General features: G+C 39.9%; 1 protein-coding gene across 4 annotated transcripts in view; it reads right to left on the bottom strand.

Moving 5' to 3' along the window:
* The window catches only part of GRIN3A (glutamate ionotropic receptor NMDA type subunit 3A), a 154,993-nt gene that overhangs the window by 37,840 nt on the left and 90,273 nt on the right, over nucleotides 1-26,880 (bottom strand). For all 4 annotated transcript variants that reach the window (XM_047700176.1, XM_047700177.1, XM_047700174.1 and 1 more), the window contains exons 4-5: nucleotides 12,548-12,693; nucleotides 8,554-8,669 (exon numbers count right to left, since the gene is read on the bottom strand). In XM_047700176.1, the coding sequence (XP_047556132.1) occupies nucleotides 8,554-8,669; nucleotides 12,548-12,693 (262 nt within the window). The remainder of the gene's footprint in view (nucleotides 1-8,553; nucleotides 8,670-12,547; nucleotides 12,694-26,880) is intronic.

The following is a 26,880-nucleotide window of genomic DNA, read 5'->3' on the forward strand; positions in this document are numbered from 1 at the left end:
AGGTCAGCTTTTCACCTGAGAGGATCTGAAGAGGTGCCAGCACACTTGTGTGATATTGCCATCAGCTCTGGTACCAAGGGCAGGGTGAGCTTTTATCATCTTTCCTTCAAAGGTCACAGAGAGGTCCAAGGTAGGACTATTACACATCTGCTGCCTTTCTGAGTAGAAGAGATGAATCTGGAAAGGAGAGGAATGGGCTGTGCACCGTATTCCAGGAGCACATTATATTCCAAGGCCTTCTGCCCTTCCCTTTAAGATAAATTTGAAAAGATACCTTTGAGGCCTTTACCAGGACTAGGATTTTCTATTCACCTCTCCTAAAACCCCTCCTCTGAACCTTAAACACACAAAATTGGATTAATTATAATCTCGGGTTTATGACATTCTCTCATCATTGGTCATGCAGGACCCTTTTTTACCTTTGTCAATTTTTAATAATGAGACCATGCCTCAGTATAACATGAGAATTTAAACATCCACAAAAACTTATTCCCCCACCCCCAAAAAAGAGTCAGGTAAAGCCAAGTGTTGGGGGGTGACTGGGTGGCTCAGTGGGTTAAGCCTCTGCCTTCAGCTCAGGTTGTGATCTCAGGGTCCTGGGATTGAGCCCCATGTTGGGCTCTCTGCTTGGTGGGGATCCTGCTCCCTCTCTCTCTGCCTGCCTCTCTGTCTGCTTGTGATCTCTGTCAAATAAATAAATAAGATCTTAAAAAAAAAAAAACAAAACCCAAGTGTTGGAGAAGATGTAGGTCCATAAGATCACATATGTTGCTTCTGCAAATACAAATTGATAGAACCATTGTGGAAAATAGTTTGCTATTTTTTCTTAAGATTTTATTTCTTTATTTAACAGAGAGTGAGATTGGGAGAGAGAGAGAGCGCACAAACAGGGGGAACAGCAGGTAGAAGGAGAGGGAGAAGCAGGCTCCCTGCTGAGCAAGGAGCTGGATGTGGGCTCAATCCCAGGACCCTGGGATCATGACCTGAGCCGAAGACAGATGCTTAACCATCTGAGCCACCCAGGTGCCCTAAAACAGTTTGCTATTATTTTGTATAGTTGAACATCTATATGCTCTAAGATCAGTAATTTTAAATACATTTCTAAAGAGCTCCACTACAACCACACCAGGAGATATGTATCAGAATGTTCTTAGAGGCACTGTTCATAATAGTAAAAATTTGGAAACAACCCAAATGTTCTTTGACAAGAGAATGGGTAAATAAATTGTGGAATATTACATCATTGGTATATTGTATATAGTGTGAAACATATGAAGTAGAACTACATGGGATAATATGGATGACTCCAAGCCATACTGAGTAATAAAGATCAGCCCCAGAAGATTACAGCATGAATCCATTGTGTAAATGCAAACACATTCAAAATGAAATAGTGTATTTTTAGGAATTCATATAGTATGTGGCAAAAGTACAGTCAGAAAAAAATCAAGGAACTAATAAGCCCTACATCCAGGACAGTGGTTATTTAAGGCAAGAGAGGAAAGGGAAAGGATAAAGGAGTAGCACAAAGGTGGATGCAATGTGTTGTCAGAGTTTTCTAATAATCAGCTTGGACTGTATATCCTTGCTCTGTGTGGCTTTACTTCCTTTCCAAACTGTTAATTCACTAGTAAGCTCTCTGATGAGCCATGTGAAAGAGCTAATTAACTACACTTTGTCTTTAGCTATTGGACAGCATAGTCAAAAAGATATTTTGCCCTCAGGATGATTGAGGAAGATAAATTAAAAGTGTAGCTCATTCTTTTTTCACTGATAAAGACTAAAAGGCTGTCAAGAATTCAAAGATACTTCATGAAAACAAATACTTGCTATAATTATTTCTATCTTGCAATTTATTTCCAAGGACATTAGTTTTTGTTTTTGTTTTTTTTTTTATTGTGTATACACAAATCCTTTTTTTTTTAAAAAATGAGGCTTGAGATGTGTTTATAAGCAATAAAAGAGAAGAAATAAATAAGGCAGAAAAACGTTTCTGAGTTTTAAAGAGCCGTATGGTTTTTTTCCCCTGATAATTTTGTTTGTTCCCTAACAATGGCCAGTCAGGGAAGTGATGACAATGTCAAGAGCATGATTAGAATTTTTCATCCAGGAGCGCCTGGGTGGCTCAGTGGGTTAAAGCCTCTGCCTTCTGCTCAGGTCATGATCCCAGGGTCCTGGGATCGAGCCCCGCGTCCGGCTCTCTGCTCTGCAGGGAGCCTGCTTCCTCCCTCTCTCTCTCTGCCTGCCTCTCTGCCTACTTGTGACTTCTCTGTCAAATAAATAAAATCTTAAAAAAAAAAAAAAGAATTTTCCATCCAAAGGGCTATTTTGACTGCCTACTTTGTGCTTAGTAGTTTTGGCTTGAAAAGCAAGATCGACAATGAAAGACTTTACATAGTCAGACTGTTCTTCTGCTGCTGTTATCATTAAATAACATTTTTTATAATGGGCAACTAACCATAACAAAGTAACCAGTTTTCTTTAGAAACTTTTATTATAATGAATGCTATTTACAACTCCGTTGCAAGTTCATTCTTTCAGGACTTATTTATATGTCAGGCACAACGCTAGTCATGTGTATAATAATATTCAATGACTTACTGACTCATGCATTCATCATTCACTCATTCAACAATTACTTACTGAGTGACTAGGCGCTGTGGTAACTGATCAGGATTTAGTAATGAGCAAGGCAGATGCAGTCCCTGCCATTATTATTATTGCACCATGTAATAATTATTTCATTACAAGTGAGATAAATGCCACGAGAGAGAACTGGGGTGTATAGAACATAGAGTGGGAGGACTTGGAACTATCTGGTGGAAGTGGGTTGATTGTCAGCACAGCTATACCAGGTTTGCTGAATATTACCGTATTTCTTCCCCTGGGGCAATAATTTTCAACAATATCTGATATGTATTAAGAGATTACTATATACTAAACACTATAATAAACTTGATATGTACCTTACCCCATCTTGTAGACCATGCACTAGACTAAGACTGTATACTATACTGTGGTCTATAGTTGAGTTAAATCATGCTGGAATTTAATAACTAGAATGTACTGAGTTCTACTGTGTACCAGATAATATACCCCATGGGTCTAACCGTTATAAGAACTTATGCATAATATGTAATACTTTAGGAATAAGTAAACTGCCCAAGGTCACACAGCTCGTAGTTGGCAAAGCTAGCGTCTGAAAGTAGGTCTGTTTGAGTCTAAAGCCAATGTTCTTTCCACGGTGTCCAGAATAACATGCGACCAAGATAAGGGAATACTTGGCCTATCTCCTCCTCTTCAACACAGGCTCTATCACTACAATCACATTGATGTAATCTCCCCAAACTGGGCAATGCAGTAAAAAAACCACAATCATCTAAACTGATGGTTTGTTTCCAGCAGACAAAATATATATTATTCATGGGCAGATTTTGTTTATAAACTTTTCCATACGTTGTAGAAATATACTGTAAGTATAGACCTACCTGGTCCATGATTATACATAGATGAGGATATTAACTAGCAAGGACACCCCCTGACTATATTGTTTCTTCTAAAAATCACCTCAAAGCCAACAATTCTGGCCCAGCTTAGTGTAATAATGGCAGGAATGTTTTCATCTGAAAATGCGCTTATTCCATACCTATTCATCTATTCATGAATTCCACAGACATGTGTTGAATGTTTATTCTGTGCCAGATACCCTGCCAAGGGCTACAGAGGTTTCCAAGTTAACTCAGATGCAGCTCTATCCTTATGAAGCTACGGGGGCATGAGGGCAATGAGCCAGACATAAATAACTACACGACATGGGAGAAAGTTACAGGACCTTTCTGGAAAACAAGATAGATGATGCATAAATTCAATAAAGGTCAAATATGAAAACTAGATGCAATGAGGAGGATGGATAAAACTCTACGGGAGTTCAGAGGAATGAGAACTTTCTACCCGATGGGAGGATGAGAGGTGGCATCGTAGACTGATTCTTGATACTGTCATTTTGGGGTAGATGAGACAGAAATACATGATGTAAAGTTTAAAAAGCTGAAATTAATACTTATGATAAATCTATATATTCTAAGAATAGAATTTTGGCACTACAACAAAAGTACTAAAAATGCCTTAGGGAAAAAGCTATGTTGAAGTTACAGGGACATTTATAAAAAATTGCTACATAGGAAATAATAAATATTAAATCACTCTACTCCATCACGTCAAGGTTAATTTCCAATTGACTGCTAAAAATAGATTACTGCCCTTCTAAATTTTCTATTTTAATACATATATTATTGACATTTAAATGATTATTAGCATCAATAATAATTATGAGCTAAGTAAAACACACTAGGAATATAGAACAAGCGGAGAAATTTCTCACAGGAAAAAAAGTTATCTGGTGATTAGGAGAGGTATTTGTTAAAAGACATAAAAATCCATTTTATTCAGAAACCTAAAATAGTAAAGTTTCATTTTTGTCCTTCTCTTTATCAGTTGCTTTTCAAATTTGATTGTGTTCATTGGTCAAAGAATTCTTATTTTTAAATTGCTGACTCAACCTAGCAGCCTGAGTTGCTTTCATTATCATTAGAAACGTGGCTTTGCAATAAAGACGAGGTTGACTATTTTGTGGTTGATGGATGAAGCAAAATGGAATCCTTCAACCCTAAAGATGAAGGCATCAGGCACCCTGGAAATTGGATACAGCTTAATAGCCCAAGAGAACAATTTTCAGAACAGAATCCTGATCTTTTCCCCATGGATAAATCAGCTTTACTCAGCTAAGAGTGGGGGAAATATATTTTGGCTAGCAAATGTATAGTTAGAAATTCATAGACTAGAAGAATCTTCCTGAAATGTAGTTGGTAACAGATATTTTGAAAATGAGATCTTAGACAGGGTTAAAAAGGCTTCAGGAAAGAGAGATTAATTCATTTTTGCTGTCTGTCCTCGGAATACCACATTTAGTTACTCTGGGGCAATGGTTGAGAACATATTGTAATAGTCCCAGCTGTAAAGTAGACTTTAAAAATGGGTTTCCCTTACCCCCAGCATGTGAGAGTGGAGAAGGAAGTGTGTGGGAGAAGCTGAGATATGTGAGGGTTATCTCTCCTGGGATAATTTTCTGGAGAACCACTCTCAGTCTATTAATTCAATATATTGAATAATAATAATTTACTGGGCACTCCGTGCTTGTCCATGCTTCACATGGATTATTTCACTTGACCTTCACAACTCCATGCTAGTTGTGGTATTCATAGACCCATTATGCAGATGAGGGGCCTGAAGAACAGATGAAATGACTTGCTCCGTGGGGCACAGTGAGTAACAGCAACTCTATTCTCACCCAAGCACTCAGACTCCAGAGCCAGTGCTCCAAAACACTGTATTAAATACTTAGTGTTAAGAACGTAAAAGAACAAACTCAAAAAACAGGCAAAGGTCTTTGGCAGAAAGGTCACAAATCATTACTGCGCAGTTCCATTACTCTTTCTTCCTACTTGACCTTTATTGTCAGCTAACTCCAATGCATAAATTGGGACATGTATTCATTTATTTAACACTTTCTTTTTTTTCCAGAGCACACTATACGTCTTTGTGTCCCTGGGTGTATGGTATTTAATATGACGAATTCTAAAGAGTTTCGGTTTGCCGTGCTGAGTCCTCAGGAAAAGGTTTTAAACTCAAAGTGGAGCCAACGGCTCACACTGGCCTCACCTTTACCTTTTAAGCCTAAATAAATGCAGAATGGTGGAATGGGGAGGGCCGGGCAGTTGGTACAAGGATATCAGTGCTATATAAAGTGAATGAACATTCAACATGAAGCAGTCAATGGACCACCCTTCCCTCCTAAGTTCACAAAGCCATGTGAGCACCTGGGAAAGTATATGCAGATATCAGGGTCCCTTGATGAATTGCAGTAGTCCGTGAATTAGACACTTATTTCAAATTTATCCTCCTGAGTTACCTAAGGTGATACATCATCTATTACATAACTTATTATGCAGCGGACACAGATACATATATAAAACATTCCTGTAAGCTAAAAGGGTAAGACTTGTTCATAAATCGCTTTCATCACATTTTTATGCCTTTAAAGTTGAATTAATTAGGGGTGCCTGGGTGGCTCAGTCGTTAAGCAGCTGCCTTCGGCTCAGGTCATGATCCCAGGGTCCTGGGATTGAGCCCTGCATCGGGCTCCCTGCTCGGCGGGGAGCCTGCTTCTCCCTCTCCCACTCCCCTACTTGTATTCCCTCTCTCGCTGTCTCTGTCAAATAAATTAAAAAATCTTTAAAGTTGAATTAATTAATAAGTCTGCATTTTTGTAAGTTCAAGAAACATAAATGTTTTCAAAGCATATAATATTTTTAAAAATTTCTTCAAGAGAAATATTCCCTAAAAATTTATGAGATTAACTTTTTTTTTTTTAAAAGCAGTGCTCAAGAGGTGCCTTGGTGGCTCAGTCATTAAGCAGCTGCTTTTGGCTCAGGTCATGACCCCAGGGTCCGGGATCAAGCCCCACATGGGTGCTCCTTGCTCAGCAGGGAGTCTGCTCCTCTCTCTCTGTTGGCCCCTCCCCCTGCTCATGCTCTCACTTGCACTCTGTCAAATAAATAAAAAAATCCTTAAAAAAGGAAAAAAGCAGGGATCAAGACTTTTACTAGTATCTCTATCACATTGTTGTAACAATTTTAAGTATCCTCCCTTTGTGCTTCACCAAGTTCTGTTTTCAGGCTGTGAACTTGGTGGCAGGGACAGTACTGAATTAAATTTTCTGATTTGCAACTTACCCAGAATAAACCAGCAGTGTTTTTTTTTTGTTTTTGTTTTTGTTTTAGAATAAACCAACAATGAGGGGAATGCTTTCTATTCAGATCTGTGGTCTTTCTGTTCTCTTGCAGAGAGAGCTCTTTCATGCGCCATTTTGTGCTTATCCCCTTTGAAAACAATGTGGTGTGTGGAGAAGATGGGAACTTTAAGATGCTAAGTCTCAGCAGCACAGACGGAAATGTAAACAGGGAACCAGTGGGGAGTTAATTGTGTGGCATCTGGCACTGGGGTCTAGCAGAGGCAAACAAGCCATCTCACCACTGTCTTTTGACAAGCTAGGGTTGCCCCCTGAAGACAAAGGTGGAGAATGGAGTCCCTCATTCTTATGCCCTCTGCAAATGATTCATTGTTAGTAGCTGCTAAAGGCAAGAGGGACCTCAATTACCCAGTATATCCAGGACAGAAAAAAAAAATGTAACATCCTTTGCATATCCCCAGATGCCACAAAAAAAAAAAAAAGGGGAATTTTTCCATTGTTACATCAAAATGGGGTTATATAATAAATGTTCTTTTGGTTTTTCTTGACTTTTCTTTTTCTTTTTAGACTTTTCTATCTCAGACTGTAGTTTTAATAGAAGACAACCACCATTAAATCTCTCTCTTCCTGAGTTCTATCCCTGGTTCAGGTGGAGGTCACTTTGCCTGGAGAAAAGATTGATTTCTCTTAGGAGAAGGCTCAGAGAAACAACATCAGCTCTTACACTCTCATTCATCACAAAAACAAAGACCAAAGTAAAAAATTTGATGATACGTTTAGGAGAGACAGAGATCAACTGTGGCTGGGAAAATGGAATCAGAATAGTATTGATATGCTAGTTAACATACAGAAAAGCAGAGTTTGCTGCAAATAGGACTTGGGCACCCTCACGGGATTGTCTGAAGTCAAAGTGTTTTCTGACAAGGAAGCATGGCTGTCTTGAGACCCAGCATGTACTGTCAGAGAAGAGAAGCTGGGAATTGGGAGATGTGAAATTTGCTGGTTCAAACGATCAGTTCCATATATCAATAGTTGTCCAGAATGAAAGGAGCAACAGACAAAGCAATCCTTCTTTGCCCCTGAAGTTTGATGGATTGGTTGATCAAGTTGGGAGCAAAAATTTGCTGCCAGTGGGGGAGAAAGGCAAACCTGAGGTCCCAAACAAGGACTCTTAAAGGTTACTTAGGTATAGAAGGAAAGTTCTTTTTCTATTGTTTTCCCACCTCGTGGAAAAAAAACAAAATAAAACATTTATTTAGGAACCATGAGATTTGGATTCTAATTCCAGTATTATCATTTAATTGTGTGATTATGAAAAACTGATGTAATGTCCCTGGGCTTTCTTGTGGATAAAAGGAGTACTATAACCTTCCAGTTGTAGAATGCGATCATTCTAGTTTTTGCATCAGATTCATTACAGGAATTAGAAAATACAGGTTAAATAAAAATTAGACTCCCTATTTGTTACACTATACCCCCATTCTCAGATATCTGAAGCAACATCATCTGGGTAACAACAATTGTTGTTGTTGTTTTTTGAACAACTGGATAAATTAATTTTTATGGAGTAGGTGAAAAATAAATTCCTAGCTTCAGCAACTTAAGAGCTAAGTGCTTATGAGCTGAAAATAAAAACAAGGGAAGATGAATAGCTTTTTGCCTCTGACTCTGGCATTTGTGACTTGCTAGGCTGGCAAAGTGAGCATATCCTGAGTCAGAGTGAATTGAGAGTGACTGGCTCAGACCTTCTATAGCAAATGGCTTCCCCACGGTTAGAAGTTTGCAGTCAGCGTCTATTGACACTTCATAATCCAGGAGGGCCTTGTCCATGATGAAGGCGTCTAGTTTCTCTGGATCATTCCTATATTTAAAACCAAGAGAAGAAAAGAGAAAAATCATTTATTAGTAGACAGAAAAGGTTGACAACTGGCTTTTGTTTAGGGGACAGAAATCTGGAAAGAAAGGGCAGCCCAAGCCAGGTAGCTGCTGACTCAGCCTTGTTGACATCTCACTGACCTGTGGAGAACAGACCCGGGGAAACAGATACTCTTCTAAGAGAGCATGACATCTTTCCAATGGTTTATCTACCCGTTCCTTTTGTTACTTCTAAATCCAACAATAAAGCCAGAGTGACTGAATTGAATGGGAAGGTTCAATTCTCTTATATAAACTGAGTGACTTGTTTGTGCGAGGCACAGCACTGACTGTTCTCCACACACAGGATCACTCACCATGGCTGGGAGGGGGTGGTATTATCCCATTTTAGCAGATGAGGAAACTGAGGCCCAGAGAGTCAAAGTAACTGGATCCAGGTTACATAGCTAGATAGTGTTGGGAGTCAGGTGGTTTCATTAATCAATATGTGGAAATTTTTATTTCTTTCTGTCATGATCACTATCCTATTCTCCAGAGATCAGGAATCATTTCATATTTAGGAATACATACTAAGGAAATACAAATCTATCTATATCTAGCAGTCCTGGGGAAAAGGGAGATAAAAGATCTCTTTAAAGTCCATGGGCCAGTATTCATTAACTGGAAGGTGAAGTGATCTATAGGTAATAGATCTTAGTGGTCTGCTTTATTAATATATCTCCAGAGATTCAGTTTCACTCCCAACCTAGGGGGCGGTTCAGGCAGGAATCATTTAAGGTAGGTGTTCCTGGTTTGTATCAGAGAATCAGATGTGAACTGGGCTCAAGATGCCAACAGGTGCCTTGCGCGTCCTTCATGTATTCTCCCCATTTTTTAAATGTAGGCACAGGAATGTGCGGAGGAAGGTATGTCTCAGCACTGGCTGGGTTCTCAATTACAAAGGAGGCAAGGAAGGGGGAATCTTAAAAGGAACTGTTTAGAGTGTATGCAATGATTATTGTTTTCAGCCACCTCAAATCCTTTTTGGAAGGGGGTAGGACAAACAGCCATTTAAGAAAGGCCCTCAGGGCTGTCCAAACATCTTGGCAAAGAGAAAAACTCTTCTCTATTCCATCTAGACTCAGTCATTCCCCTCTCAGAGCCAAAAATGAGTCTACTGGAATTCAATAGAGTGGAGTGGCATTAAACTCAGAACAGAACAAGGCTAGGGCCCATCGAAAATCTGAAAAAGAAAGACACCCTTAGACACCTCTAAGATTCATCAGTGGGAAGGAATACATATTTGCATGGATGGCTTTGTCTGGGCCATACATGGACACAGAGTAAATAGGTCAACTTCCCTTTTCTTGATGCAATTGACCATTGCTTCCTCTTTCTACTCTTCCAGCCTATTGAAAATGTATTCCCTTTTCCAGGAGTATTGGATTGAAGTCATAATGAGACCTGTGTTTAACTCTAACCAAAATAAAAAACATCTCCCAGTTCCATAGCTGTGGGAAGCTTCAGAAAGGGTTGAGGATGTGAACTGTCTCCTAGGAGCTGATGATGAGGAACCTTAATGGAATCTTGGCAATAAAATAAAAACCAAGCTGAAAGATGTTTCTCCAATAAAAGTTTTACTGTCACAATAACAAAATGTACCTTGGGAGCTACATAGCAACTAGTCACCATTTACCAGTACTCCGCAAATATCTGAGGTAGCAATAGCAATAGAAAAAAAATTGGGGTTCAGTTTTTCTAAGCAGTAATTACTGAGGTCCGGTCTCAGTGGTATCCTTAAATAATCACTCCTGATTCTGGACTGCAAAGTGAAGTTAGTTATGACAGGTCTCTATTGCACAGGAAGGCAAGAAGCAATTAGCTCACAGACTCCCCTGGGGTCCTGAGTCACTGGTGAGCAAATGGTTGGGTGTGATCCAGGTAAAATGACTGGCTGAATCATCCTTACACTTGGCAGGGCCCCCAGCTGTTTCTCCCATTACAGAATCATGCTCTGCCTTTTTGAGAATTCATTTAATTATACATATGCCACAAAATAATACATATACCACAATAACATATACTCATAAGGGACTCTGGAGGTGTGTTCTGCAGGCCAGGGCTCTGGGATGTCAGGGGGTTAGTATGAGGACTGAGGTTTCTTCGGAGTGGTGGCTAAGAGCACTGTAAGTGACTTATGTATCTGCCTATATTCCAATGTCACCTCCACCAGCAAATCACCTGGGGAGCTTGTTAATATGCAGTTTCGGTGGGGGGTGAGAGTGGGGGGGTGACAGTGGGGGGGTGGGGGTGGGGCTGGCAGTCAGCATTTTTCACAAACTCCCAAGGCTAACAGGATCATGGATGCTGCTGGAACATGGACTATTCTTTGAACATCAAGGACCTACTTTTCTCTTACGGTTCCTAGAGTGGCCTGTAGCAGCGACTGGATTCTAGGGACCTGGTTCTAGTCCTGACTCTGCCACTTGCTGACTATATTACTGTGGACAAGTTGCTTCTTTAAGGTCTCAGCTTCTTCACTGGTGCCTGCTTCTCTAACGATTTCATTTCTCCAGGCTAGAGTGGGGACAACTCAGGGCCTTCTCAGGTGCAGCCTCCAGAATAAATGAGTACCCTGAGTGGAACTGGGGACTGCCACAGGACTGGCACATCTCACTCTTTTCACACGGCCAGAAGAGCCCAGTTTGTCAGCGGTTACCATCTAGTGGGGAGCCACTGCCATCACCCTGACATCTTCTCTCTCTTAGTCATGAATTTGCCTGCTGGAGAGCAGACAGAAGAGGAGCCGGAAAGCAAAGGAGCACTAAACTGTGTTAGAGAGGGAGTCTAACATTTTAATGTTCTTGCAAAACCAAAAGTGCCATTTCATAGCGCGGAAGTAGCATTTTATCCTACGTAACTTGGCAAATCTGAAAGCACAAGCCTTCCTCTCTAGACTCTATAAAAGTCCATAAGGAGTTTTAGGGTCCTATCACCGAGCTCTTCAGAAACACATTAGCTCTTATGTCTCATGCAATTATTCGTTTGTTTTCCTTCTTCCCTAAAAGAGAATTTGAGGTGGCAAGTCTTCTGTCCACTGGGAAGATTATTGTGGTTGACCATAGGTAAACCTGTTTCCTGGGGCTGCATGATTTTGGGGAGTGGAGGCTTGAATGTATGTCACTGTCCTGAGACTATCAGGCACAAGGGAGACACCGTGGAACTTATCAGGAGCCATTCATTCCCTTCTCCCAGGCAGACCAGAGGAGCAGATCTGTAACTGCACCACACTCCTTCACATTCAGCTTCGCTGAATTACAGGCTCTGATACTCTGCCATGGCAATGTGATTGCTCTTGATTGCTTCTCATAAATTCTGATGAGAAGGATGCAGGCATGGGAATCATTGCCTTTTATCTTATTTCCTTTCTACAGGAAATCTCCAAGATAAATTCCATTTCCTTGTGGCAAGAGGAGACGGTCCATGGGCTTAGAGCTTCACTGTGAAGGCAAGGGCTGCATTGGGACACTTTATCCTCTGGCCACATTCCCTGAGTGTTTGATCATTTCAGCACTGTTGTTTTCTGAAGTGATGTCAGGCCCACATTTACTTCCCCCACCATCTGCTACACTAATGACCCCACTGGCACTTCGAGCAAAGCTACTGCCAACTGGGGATGATGCAGGTAACTGGTAATCCAGGCCACATAATTAAATGCACACTATTCCATAATGCTTTCTCCATCTCACACAGTGTCAGGTATTACTGAACACCCAGTGGGTATATTTAGCTGTCATTTAAAAAAACTAACAGATACTACATATATTTCAGTAGCTAAGACTTCTCTTTCAGTGAGAACTTTTTGGACTCGAGGTTGACACTCACTTCAGATACTCCACTCCGTCAGGGGTGGCTGGTACATTGTACCTTCTCATATACTCATGCATCTCCGGGAAGCTTTGCCTCACATAATCTTCAGCACTGCTTTCCCGGACAGTTCCAAAGCGGAAGCCTTGAGAGGGATGATGCAGCTATGAGGGAGAAAGAAATGTCTTTAATATCAATTATTCTTAGGATTGTTTTCAAAAATTTCCTCTTCCATCACTCTTTGGAATTGAATAGTGATTTAGAATTTTTCAAACACACATGTGATAAACACCTACACAGAAATGTGCAGACATGGACATGCCCTTTCATACCCCAGTTTTCACATAAGTAATTGTTTCATCTTCAGAAGCAAATGTATGGAAACAACAAACAGAAAACATAAAACAGGTTTCTGCTTTACGCTGAGAACTTATCAGACTTCTTTAGACACTGTATAAATTGGCATGCAGAACCAGCCTCATTATCATAAATTGCATATTGGAGAAAGTGTAAAGATAATAAATTAAAGGTTGTGCTTCTCCTTGGTGAGAACTACACAAAGAACAAGTTAAAACTCTGTGTCCTGAGACTGAACTATACCTGACCCAAAGTAGTGAATATATCCTTTTTTTGGACTCTCCATTTTGTACTACATTTTAAATTTGTTAAATTTACTTTTGATATAATTACGAAATGATCTCTTTTCTTTAGATACATCTAACTGTATTTTCCAGTGCTGAGTCATGCTATACATTTGCTCAAATGGAATGGGATGTAATAGGGCAGTTAGGAGACACAGAGGAGAAGGGTATCTGGGGTAGACCCACTAATACAGTTCTGCAGGGTGCGGGACCTTGCAGTGAGAAGTAGCATAGGAGCTCTGAGAGGCTTTCTGTCACCATGAACAATAAATATACAGCACATGCAAAATTACTGTCGTGAAAGCTGTACAGAAGTGTTAACGTAGCATCTAGATTTAAGATTATTTCCAATATAAGAATGAACTGGGATTGGGCCATGTTATAAAGAGAGTTGAATACCCTATAGTCGGGAGTATGCCAGAGAGAATACTTCTCCACAATTGTCACATTAGATTTCTTGCACTTTTTTGTTCTGCTTCATGTTAACATATTTGATGTCATTGCTTCTGACCTAAAGTCCTGGAACAGGAATCCATGGATGGGCTTTGTGAAGTTTATAAAGCTCCTGAAATTGTAGGCAGCATTTTATCTATGTTTGTAATTTTCTTCTATGAGAAAAATAGTACAGTTTCATTTTTTAATAATTAGGTTTTCAAGTTGTTTATAACCCTGAAAGGTGAAGAACTTGCTGCATATGGTAACTTATATTTAAGATGAATTAGCTTTGTCACATGCTAAAAATATAACAATATGGCAATAAATTAACAATAATTAATAAATTTCATGGCACAACCTTATAGAATATTATACAATGTCTAAATCGTGTTTTGAAGCATATTTAATGAAACAAGGCAAAATGCTCATATGACAAATGGAGAAAAAAGCTTTTTTGTATGTTATGATCAAATTACATTATCTATATAGTTACTTTAAATGTTACGACTTCCAACACAGATATTTCTCACTCGCACGCTCTCTCTCTCTCTCACACACACACACACACAAATACCTTGGAAGAAAATGTATCAAGATATTAACAGTGATTGTCCCACTGGTGGTGAAATGACAAGTATACTTATTTATTTACAGATTTACAGAAACATGCCTCATGTTTATAAGTAGAAAAAGTTTATTTTATGATCAGCAGAGCAAATCCCTCACTAACTTATTCAATATTTACTGAAGGCCTACTTTGCACCACTTTCAAAGTTCCTGGGGCCACAAAGGTAAATTCCTGTAATCACCGCCATATAGAAACTCACCATCTGCTTGTTTCTTATCTATTTTGGAGATCCCACTGTTAGTAGGTGATTAGGTGATACTCTTGTGTTTAATGCAATTGTTCCATACATTGAACAAATTCTAATGTTCTGTGCCAGCAAAATGTCAATGAGGCATCAACAATAATAACAATAGCTAACATTTACCAAATCTTTATTATGTGCCAGACATGGTATTTTGTTCTTTACGTGCATTACCTTGTTTATTCCTTGAACAACTTCATGAAGAAGGCACTGTTATTACTTCCTTTTTAAAGATTAGTGGACTGAAGCTCAGGGAGGTAAAGTAACTGGCATAAGATGACACAGAAGTAGTAGGAACTGAATTAGACCCAGGTATGCCTGATTCCAAAGCTCATGTTATTGTCAACTACATCAGTCCGCCTTGCAGCTTATGGCAGCAACTGGAGAGAAGATGCCTATTAGAATAAACTCACTCGTCTTTTAAAATATTCTCTTTTAGCCTTCGGCCCACTTGCATTCTCATGTTAGTGAATTGTGGCTTAAGTGTGGCTTAAGTAAGGCAAATCTAACAGCATTCTGTCTGCCCATCACCTACTCATTTTTAAGGCCAAGATCAAGACTTGGTCTTATCTCACTTCACCCTCCTATCTAGAACAAAAACCAAAACAACTTACTGCTTATCTGTCTGTGGTGGTACAGCACCTTGCATGTACATAATATATAGTCTAGCTATTTATTTAACCATATTTCACACTTAAGCATTACTTCTTTCGACCCTCCCAAGAAACTTAGGAGGTATTTCTATTATCTTCCTTTTATAGATGAAGAAACTGAAGATCAGAAAATTTGTCATTTGCCCAAAGTCAGAGAGCTAGTAAATGGTGGCCTTGGATTTGAACCCAGGCAGTCTGATGGAAAAGAGTGTTTTCCAACACTGTGAACATTGTTTGATACTATGTCATACTCACTCTCCTTGTGATCATTACAAAACTTGCTACTTTTGTGTCTGGTGGTGAGCTAAGGGCCTTAAATATTTTTAATTCTTATAGTAATCCTGCAAGGTAGATATTTTTGTGTTCTACAGATTAAGATGCTGAAGTTTGGGTAGTTAAAGTGACAATCAAATTCTCACAGTCGGCAATTAGCAAGACTCAGCCCATGTTCTTTTCCACAACAAGGAGACTGAGTTTTATTTATTTGTGTATCACAGAGACCTATAGGACACTTGGCAGGTGTGCTATATGTGTTTGCCAAATTAACTCACTATACCACTTGTCTTACTCTCTCTCTACCCATCTGACTTCTCTCAGTTCATTCAGCACCTCCCTAACTTGCTGTCTGTGTGGCACCCTCCTTCCATGAGCCCTCACAGTACACGTATTTTCTTTGCCAGAAGCTATCTCAGCTGCATTTTTCTAAGAGAGAGAGGGAGAGCACCTGCATGATTTGGGAGGGAGGGTCAGACGGAGAGCGGGAGAGAGAGAATCTCAAGCAGGTTCTATGTCTAGCATGAAGCCCAATGCAGGGCTCAGTCTCATGACCCTGGATCATGACCTGAGCCGAAATCAAGAGTCAGATGCACTTAACTGACTGAGCCACCCAGGTACCCCTGCAATTCTTAAATTTAATTGTGTAATACCTTAATGTCTAGACTTTCAGCTTCTTCACTGGACTGGAAGCAATGTGTGATGAGCCACTGTATTCCAATGCCTTTTATCATGTAGTTGTTCAATTAAAATGCTTGACAATAACTATTCTTTGAACCCAGAGGGAAGTGAGAGCTTTGTCATCCCACTTAACACAAAAGGGGCTAACAATTAGAGCTCCAGCTTTCTAAATGAACCCTCCCTTTTTTTTTTTTTAAGATTTTATTCATCCATTTGACAGACGGAGATCACAGGTAGGCAGAGAGGCAGGCAGAGAGAGGAAGGGAAGCAGGCTCCCCACTGAGCAGAGAGCCCGATGTGGGGCTTGACCCCAGGACCCTGGGATCATCACCCGAGCCGAAGGCAGAGGCCCTAACCCACTGAGCCACCCAGGCGCCCCATGAACCCTCCTTTTAAAGGGATCTTAGGCCAGTAATTAAAAGACTTTTGTCTTATGTATGAAAGGAATTCTCTTTAGAAGTCCATTTTCTTAGGGCACCTGGCTGGCTCAGTTGGTTGAGTGGCTGGCTCTTGATTTCAGCTCAGGTTATGATCTCAGGGTCCTAGGATTGAGCCTCTCATCAGGCTCAGAGGGGAGCTTGCTTGAGGGTCCTCTCTGCCTCTCCCTCCCCCTGTCTGTGTTCTCTCTCTCAAATAAATAAATCTTGGGAAAAAAAAGTCCATTTTCTCACATTATTCTGTACAATACTTTTACAAGCTACAAACTATTTCTAGGCAAACCCTGACCCTCTTTTCCCTGATGAGTGCATTAGTACTTCATTTCTCCCTATGTCGTAGGATAGAGTCAGTGAACCAGCAGATTCAGGCTCATATTCTAGTGGAGAACTAGCCCTTTGTTTTTCTTCTTTTCCATGTCTTTCAGTTGCCTTTTGCTCATGGGATCCCATATAAAGGAAGAGTTTTGAGGTTCTGAAAAGGGAAAGTTTCTTCAAAACTAACACAGATATGGGCACCTGGGTGGCTCAGTGGGTTAAGCAACTGCCTTAGGCTCAGATCATGATCCTGGAGTTCCGGGATCGAGGTCCACATCGGGCTCCCTGCTTGACACAGAGTCTGCTTCTCCTGCTGACCTCTCTCCTCTCATGCACTCTCTCTCTCAAATAACAGATAAATAAAATCTTAAAAACAAACCAACAAACAAACAAACAACACAAATAACCAGGCTCCAATGGGAGGAGTATTTTATTAGCCTGACAGGGACCCCACTCTACCTTGAAGATGTTTTACAAACACCGCCAACCTCTTTAGTCCAAGCCAGCACCATTTCTGCCCTCTGCATACTTCCTCTCTTCCCTTCCAGTGCAATCAGAGTTATCTTCTTGGAGCCCAAAGCTGATCATTCACTCACTTGCTTAACACCTATCAGTGGCTCCCCACTGGCCTTGGAATAACATGGCTTCCTCATGGGAACGCCAAGATTCAGCATGACCTTGCTCTGCTTTTTCCTCTCCAGCCCCATCTCCCCATTCTCTTCCTTGTCCTCAAAGCTTTAGTCGTTCTCTCCGTTCTTCCAACATAAACTTTTTGCTTGATCAGAGCTCTTGCCCACAGTCTTCACTCTGCCTGGAATACTCTTTTTCCTCAACCATACCTTTCCTTTGTATATATTGCTTCCCCAGAGAAGCCTTCACTGACCCTTAGACTAGATTAGGCCACCTGACACACTCTTCCATTATACTCTGCCATAGTATTGACAAAACTTGGAATTATTGGTGCAATGTCTGCTTTTGCTGTTAGCTTGTAAGTTCCATGATGGCAGGACCCATGCCTATCTCATTTGAGTGCTCATAAGTCATCAGCAAATGTCAGCTACTATTACTATCATCATCACCATCATCATCATCATGGAACAAACACAGTGCTTGGCACACAGCTGATGCCCAATAGACATTGGCATAATAAGTCATCACTATTAACATAAAATTCTCTTAGGTTAGACACATTACAAACTTGATACTTTTGTCACATTTCCTGTTGTCTTTCTTTCCCTTTAAAAATTAGTTTTTTCCCTTTAATTCTTAATTCTTTTGAAGCAATATATTCTTTTTTATTTCTGCGTCTGAGATTCTAATGGAAAAAAATAATGGGCTACTCAGGCAGTCACAGAATAATGGAAATAGAAAAGGGATCTACGAAGCAACTGACATGACCCAATGGACCAGCATAGTCCATCCTGTGTGTCCACGTGGTGTGTAACTCAAACAGCCAGGGATATCAGAAAGCTTGCATCAAGGAGGGAGGATAAAAGTTTACAAAGAACTAAAGCAGTTGTGCTGCTTTTACAACCATCACCAGGAAGTCCCAGGGAGAGAAAAATTCCTTTAAAGTTTCAGCTAAGTGTTTCTCCAGCTCTTCTAGTTCTGTTTACATTTGTTTAACCTCTTCAGGCCTTGGGGAGATAGCTAAGGTTGAACTCTCTGTATGTGAGCTGTTCAGTATTAATGGAATACTGAACTCTACCTAGAGCACCTGCATGGAGAATAATCAGACACGCATTTTGCAGAAAGCAGAGAAGTGGCTCAAAACAAAACGGACTCAAGGAATGATCAAGGGGCTATGTCCAAGGAGATACAATGCTTTAGATTAAAAAACAGTCTAAATGTTGGGTATTTTCAATTAAGGTCCACATTTGTATTTGTCTGAGATTGTACTTTAATAAATGGAATGAAATGTTTAATGTTCTTTGGAATTCGGTGGACATGGCCATTTTTAACCTGCTCAGTGGATTGGGATATACTAGTTATTGAGACCACAGATCCTCCCCATGCCATTATTTTATCCACTTAAAACCTGTGGACTCGAATAATATGGAGTGGTCTCAGAGTTCAGAAGGGCTTTAAAAGTCATCTACTATAATTATCCACTGATTTTTGAATCCTTTATGGCAAAGCTAAACATACCACCTGGCGTTTAAAATGTAGATTCTGATTCATTAGGTCTAGGTTGGAGCCTGAGAGTGTGCATTTCTGACAAGCTCCCAGGTGATCCTGACACTCGGTTCATGGACCAGACTTTGAGTAGCAAGGCTTATTTATAACATCAGTATTAAGTGCCTGTTAAATCTCTGACTGAATGTCTTCAGAGAAAAGGAAGTCACTATTCTTAAAGCCTATCTTCTGTATAGGAAAGATGACTCTATGTCCCACCTAATCAATCTACCCATTTAAATATATAATAAGAATGAAATAACTGAATATTTTTGTATATTTACTACATGTTAATACATTGAGTGAGATTACAACTCTTATTATTATTATACATGAAGGGTTAAGATTCAGGGAGCTTCAGCACATTCTGTAAGATCAGCAGAAAGTGGTAAATGAAGCTTTGAATCTGACTCTGTATGACTTGAAGCCCTCACCCTATCCAGCACTACGTTCTGCCTTTAAAGACATGTTATTGTCCAAATTTTAACTTTAAATAAGCACACTTGTCTGTGCTACAATTTCAAAACCCTTTTGGTTCTTAGAGTTGTGGCCATATAATTTATATTGCAAATGAGGACACTTCTCCAAAAGGGGTCACTACTGATTATTACAGAGGCAACAGGCACACTAAGACTGTTCCCAGCAAACAGAGATGTGTGTTCACTGAGTGAGTACTCACATTCTGAAGACTGGAATAGAAAAAAACGAGACTGGAAACAATGTTCCTGAGCCCCGCTCAGTCTTTCTCTAATGTGAATTACTGAATACATTTTATGTTGTAATTCTTCTGTGTGTGTGTGTGTGTGTGTGTGTGTTATTTCTATTTTCTTCTACAAAAGCTAGGCTCTCCATTTATATTCAAGCATTTTACTTCCTCTTTTCATTTTTATTCTGAAGACCTTTATGTTAGGTCAGCTAATCTCTAATCAACAACATTCTCTGACATCATGTTTAATTTATATGAGCTTTCATCCAGGTGCTTCTGACAACTTGAGTCATTGCCTCAAAACCCTTGTATAGACTAGAGGTTATTAGCAAACTAGGTCACATGGGCCAATTCCGGCTGGCCACTTGCTTTTGTAAATCAAGGTTTATTGGAACACAGCCATGGCCATTGATTTACCGCTCTTCCGTGGCATGGCCACTCTTGTCCTATAACAGTAGAGCTGAGTAGGTGTGAAAGAAATTATATGGTTTCACAAAGCCTAAAATATTCCTATCTGGCCCACAGAGAAAATGTCTGCCAGCCCATGGTATGGACAATATTGACCTTAACAATTTCATTGATTCCCATATTTGAAATTTGACTATTTCAAAAACCCATCCATCACTTATGGGATGCCACCTCTGCAGGTGAATGGACAGAGGTAGGTCTGATAAATCCCAGGAGGCTTCCTGGCACTGTACAGATTTCAGCTCTAGAATGACGGCCTATCTCACATCTACTGCATGGAGTATCCGTATTCCAAAAGAGGGTCCTGACTACTACAGTTCTTTGTTTCTAGATCAGTAATGGAAAAACCCTGGTCACAAAATTTCAAATTGAAGCATTAGTACGATGCTTGGACTAATTTGGAATTAAATTTTAAATCCAAGGGCAGGTGCTATCAGAGCAGTGTCCACAGACCTGAAGTTACGAGAACTGGCCAGGGACACATCCACTCATTCTAGCTGTTTTCCCCTTTGTTTGTTCTCTTCTTTGCCACTTTGTCCCCCATTCCTCATCCTTCAGATGCAGCCTTTGTGTATCTGTCATTTCATCAAAGCTGGAGTTATTTATGATTCCTATAGAATTTCTCTCATTATCTTAATAATGACAATAGCTAACCCTTATGGGATGTTTCCTTCATTCCAGGCACCGTGCCAAGGTCTTACATTCATCACTTCATTTACTCCTTACAGCATCCGTTTTGGGTACGTATAATCATTATCCCCATTTTAAAGACGGGGGAACTGAAGCTTAGAGCGGTTTAGCAACCTGCCCAAGGCCATACAACCGGAAAATGGCAGACCCAGGAACTGAATCCGGAGAACTTGTACCATTAATCTCTAGTTTATACTGCCTTCAGGAAAGATTCCTCTTTCTCTCAAAAAACCATAGATATGATAGGCATTCCTCAAGACTAATGGTCAATTTAAGGCAAACAAGTGCCAGCCTAAAGAAATAAGACAGAGTGCTTATACCCATTGGGTTTTTGAACAAGGTATTTATCACAGTTATAGCAAGAGCAGCAAAAACAGCAACACCTGAACTGTGCTGTTTACAAAACTCATTCATGCATATTATTCCATTCACAAGGCACAAGCAGTCTGATGTTTCTGTGTTCTATTCATAAAAGGTAAAAAAAAACAAGCTAGATGGATTGGCCAAGCTCCTGAAAACAAGCACATTCATCCTGTATCACTTGGGGGGCAAATGCTTGTGCTCAGTATCTAGCAGTCTTGGGGTGTCTGTGGGAGTACTGAACCCTGCTCCTTCCCCCCTTACCAGCATTCCCACATCTTCATGGTTGTGCTGCCACACTGGCCATCTTAATGCTCTCCTCCCCCCACTCTACGGAAGCTACTGGTGGGGCCTAGTGAACTTGAAAAGAGATGCCAAAGTCGGAGAGGCTATAAAAATATGGAGTTTAGGCTGGAGGACATGCTACAGATCATTTAGTCCATTTATTTATTTTTACAGCTAATAGTACAGGTAGCTTCCATTTATTAAAGCACTCTCTGTATGTCAAGCATTGTGCTAAAACCTTAACTCAGATTATATATTTAAAGCCTCAAAACAACTTTATGAAGTATTTGCCATCCTCTCCAACTTTCACACAAGAAACTAAGACTTGCATTGAAATAAACTGTCCAAGATCATTCAGCCAATAAGCACAGAAGAGGGTTCGGAACTTAGTCGGACTCCAGAGTCTTTGCATCTAAACATTCCCCTGCAGGAATTCCTGTTCGATACCGCATAGAGATTTAGATCTATAATGAGAAGAGTGAAGAAGGGCCTTGGTCCAGGTCCCACAAATAAGGCAAAGGTGAGCTTAAAAAGTCCTAACATCAGGCTCAAATATAATCCTGTTGAATGAATAATCCCCTCCTCAAATGAATATGGCTGATAAAAATAATTGTTATTTCTTCTTTTTAGTATGCTATGTTCAACAACATTTGCCCATCTATTTATAAAACTGTAAGGTCATAAATTCCAGTCTTTTTTTTTTAAGATTTTATTTTTAAGTAATCTCTACACCCAACATGGGGCTCGAACTCACAACCCTGAGATCAAGACACATCCTCCACCAATTGAGCCAGCCAGGTGCCCCAGGCAGTTTCTGGTCTTTATTTCCTTCTTTAAACAATTAAATTTATTCAGCAACATGCATGAAATGGCACCGCACAGTACTCTTTACTAGGCTTCTGGAAGTCCACGGTGTATTTCTGTGTCATGTATACACACAAGGGGAAAGCCTATTATGGGTTTTTGTGGTTGTTGTTTTTTTTTTTTCCTATTATCATGGTTTTTATAGTACCTAGCCTTTAGAATTACAGGATTTCTACAGGGGAATTTGTAGCTCTTCTACTACAAATGTTCTACCTATATCTTTATTTCCTATTTCCTTTCTCTCATGGAAGTCTCTTTGGCTTCTGCTCTGGCCCTGGTTTCAAAGTCTTATTCTAGTCATCTGGAACCGCCTCTCCTACTCAGTTCACTGAGACCCTTCCAACTGTCTTATTCAACACCCCCCCCCCTCTTTTTAAAGATTTCATTTATTTGTTTGAGAGAGAGAGGGAGAAGCAGACTCCCCACTGGGCAGAGGGGCTTGGTCCCAGGACCCTGAGATCATGACCTGGGCTGAAGGGTTAGGCTTAACCGACTGAGCCACCTAGACACCCCTTCAAAACCCCCTTTTAATCCCATTTTCTGTTCAGCGATTTTATGGAGCAAAATCGACTTCTCCCTTATGTGTCAGACGAATTATTTCACTAGGAATGCTACCCACATTACAGGTCTTTCCAAATGAAGAAGCACAGAATAATCATAATCACAACGGTGCTGGCAGTGATGACGATGATGGAGCTCACCACCTGCAATGCACGGTTTAAATGCTTTAGACATATCAACTTTCTAAATCCTTACAACAGTCCTACAAGACTGATTCTCTCATTTTATCCATTTTATAGATGAGAATCCTGATGCACAGAGCAAATAACTTGTCTAAGGGGGAGCCCATAAATGACAGAACTGGGCAGTCTGTGTGGCTCTACTGTTTTTGCTCTCAACCATATGGTTTTACCATCTATCCCCTTAATTGCTGTGACCCATTATCTGCAAAATGGTTAACTGAAAGAGTTCAGCCATTGTACATGAACCCAAGAGCTGATTACAGAAGTTTAATTAGCTTTTAACAATCTCTTAATACCCATGGTTGTCGCTTATTGTGCTGATTATATATATGGGCCCCGCACATTCATCATCTCATTCCAGCCCTCCTATACCCCTATGAGGTAGGTTCTGTTAATAACCCCAGTTCATTGGTGGGAAATGAAGTTCAGTGACGTGAAATAACTTTCCCCAGGCACTTCAGCCCATGCTGTTGGGAGTCCATTGTTATACATACTTATCAGCTGACTCTAGAACCAAACTACATGTAAGATACTATCTAAATGGGAATTTCAAAGGTAATTATGATCATAATGCAATTGTCTAGAACCATAATTCCTCCAAAGATGTGATTCCACTGTAAGTGGCAGAACTGGGGGATGAACCAGGTCAGCTGAGGTCAGAAACAACACCTTTTACGGAAAAGGGGAGGATTGCTTTAAGCCCATGGCATCAGAATAACCCTGGCTTTTTGTTTCTATAATTGACCGGCTATCCAGCCAAACTTCAAGGTGAAAAATGACCTGTGGACTGTGGAACTCAAACCTCTCACTTGAGTCATTGCCCATCACCAGCAGTACTGTACCCTGCAGACTGAACGGGCAGTGAGGTCCCTGCTAAACCTAGAGTCAGCAATTTGGGGCTGATTAAATGCAAATGAACGAAAACAGCTATAAATTTATCTCAAGTCTAGTGATGTAAGCTTTTTGGCATAACTCTACCCAAACCCTTGTGGCACAGGAACTTGTTTTAATGTCAGCTTTTATTTAATTATATAACTCGGAAGAATTAACTATTAGAGCATGTCCAATTTGGTCTTCATTCAGGGTGGGGGTTGGGTGCAGAAGTACCATAGGAGGTTTAGCCTAAAGGTCAGTAATCCCACAGCACACGTCCTCTTGGAGAAGCTGCTAAAGCAAAACATCAAACAAAAAGACAAGCTACTGAATAACAGTAAGAAGAGAAATCCTTTCCTTCTGCTTTATTTTTCTCCCAGGCTAGCCCTTTGAGGGTGACTTGGGCTGTATCCAATAATTTTATTTGCCATGGCTGAATAGGCAGTCTGTCTTTGCTCTGGAGCTCAGGGAATCAGTGACTGAGCCCTGAGGGTGGCAGGGTTCTCAAAGACTCAAGCATCTATTCTGAATCAATGTATCCAAGAGAAGATGCCTCTCCTCCCACCAGGGCATCCTGCCTGTACCATCGCTCCCAGTTTTTCCACTTGAGACCATCTCCCAGTTTATGACTGAGCTGGTGTCTGCTTATCTTTCTTTTCTGTTCAGCACATTTGCTCCCGTTAAATGAATTCCAAGAGCAGCACAACCAGAGTAGCATTTTGCTTTGTGAGCTAAGCATCAGAGGGCAGCAGTCAGTGGAGTTAAAAACGCATTTTTGTTCTCTTTCTTTTGCAAATTTGAGAAAATTTTCATGTAGCAGTTAAAAAAAAAAGCATGCAAAGATTCATAAAGTTTGCAGTTGAGAAAAATGAGAATCAGCAAGATTAAGCAATTTGGCCACAATTATAAACCACTAAGTGGAGCTATGTCGTACCCACATTGAACATACGGAACGTGTTGGCTGCCCCGTACACTTAACCTGAATGTGAGTTCTCACCCCACTCTCGAGTCATCCTCACAGCAAACGAATTAGGAGAATGAAATGAATTAATAGTTCATATGCAGAAACTGGCTTGGTGCAAACTAGAATAGATCCATGACCTGTCTCTAGTGATTCGATGGTATAAGTAAACGCTTAGTAAGTGTGTGATGAATGAATATGCCCATAGTGTAGAGAAGAAAAAAACAAAAGCTGACTCAGAACCTGCAAAATTCATGATGTTAATCTCTATCGAATTTAAAAAGCATATGTTCTAAAGCAGGTTAAATGTATTTCATCAGTTTAAAAACGTAATTATAAGCGGAAGCTATTTGTTTTAAAATCATCATCAGTTACATCAATACACATAAAAAATAATGAACTATTTTTAACTAAAAATATTGATTTAAAATATCTTGTTTACTTACTAAACCCTGATTTAATCCTTCCTTCCTCTTTTTAAAACTTTTTTGGGTTCATATTCTGACTGGTAATATTCAGATAAGCAGGTTCATTTGCAAATGAACCATTTCTTGCCAGAATTATAGCATGCTAGACCTTAAGGTGATGTTAGAACCATTTAATTAATAACCCTGAATTTGCAGATGAAGAAACTAGAATTGACCAAGGTTAAATGAATAACCCAAGACCACAGACTTGACTATGGCAAAGTTGAGAGAAGAACCTAGTTTCCTGGACTCTTGAGAATACATAAATCACGCAAATTAAAATAATGTTCAGTGAATACACAGATACTTAAGAATGAAAAGTGAACAGAAACAGCCCTGAATATCTGGATTAATGTTTAAACTATTGAAATTGTAATTATGGAAAAACTTAACCAGTGTTACTTTATAAAAAAATTTCCAAAACATACTCATTTATTTAATGTTATAATTAACACATGAATCTATTCTCACCGTAAGATGCAAACAGAAGTTTCATGGCATAAACCATTATAGTATCTCTTTTTCCTCCCTGATTCTATTGCCTCCTCTAGAAGTAGCTGTTGCTGATATTTTAGTTGCTATCATGAATATTCTTGTGTTTACCTTAAGCTCTAAGAGGCTGACTTTGATATTCTGAAGTCCTTTTTTGATTACAGCCTAGAAAATGCACTAGCCTTGTTTGAGATGATTGTTTTGTTTAAGGAACATGAAATAAAAGTTTAAGTTTAAATGTGTAGTTAGCTGGTGTGTAAACCATAGAGAGACACCAATCTCTTTCATTTCCATAGTAACTTTCTTTGTTATTTCTCTGTTTATTCTCAGCTAAAGAACTTCAATAACACCTTCTATATATATCCTCCCCCAAATCCTGGGATGTCAAGAGGGAGGAACTGTTGCGTTCCCCATTTACTGAATAGAAAACCAAACTCCAGAGACATTAAGTGTGTATAGTCTATTAATTGCATTCATGGCTCCAGTTCTTCCCTTTGCCATATCACTGTGAGTACCCTCCCTCTTTGACTCTGACTCTGGCCAGGTGGTTGACTTTGGTCACTGGAATGTAAGCAGAAATGACCTAAGCACAGTCTTGGGGGAAATGTTGGTACCTCTCTGTTATCACTGTGAGAAGGACATACCTGGATTAACCTGCTGGAGGATGAGATAGGCCAAAGAGAGCCAAGTAACCTTACCAAGTATTGAAGCGACCCCAGATCAGACAACAGAAAGCTAGCCCCTGAATATATAAGTGAACCTAGACTCAGTCTGCTGGACTGAGTAAATTTGAGAGCCATATAAATGTTTCCTGTTGTATGCCACTGATGTTGTGTGGTTTGTTCAATGGTACTATTGTAGTAAGAGGTAACTGACAGAGTGGTAACAATTATAAATGAGGATCCAGAAATTTAACTGAGATCTTCTGTCTCTGAGCCTAGTGTTCATGTCATCTGGCCCAAT

Source organism: Lutra lutra, chromosome 13 (genome assembly GCF_902655055.1).
Source record: "Lutra lutra chromosome 13, mLutLut1.2, whole genome shotgun sequence".
NCBI classification, from domain to species: domain Eukaryota; kingdom Metazoa; phylum Chordata; class Mammalia; order Carnivora; family Mustelidae; genus Lutra; species Lutra lutra.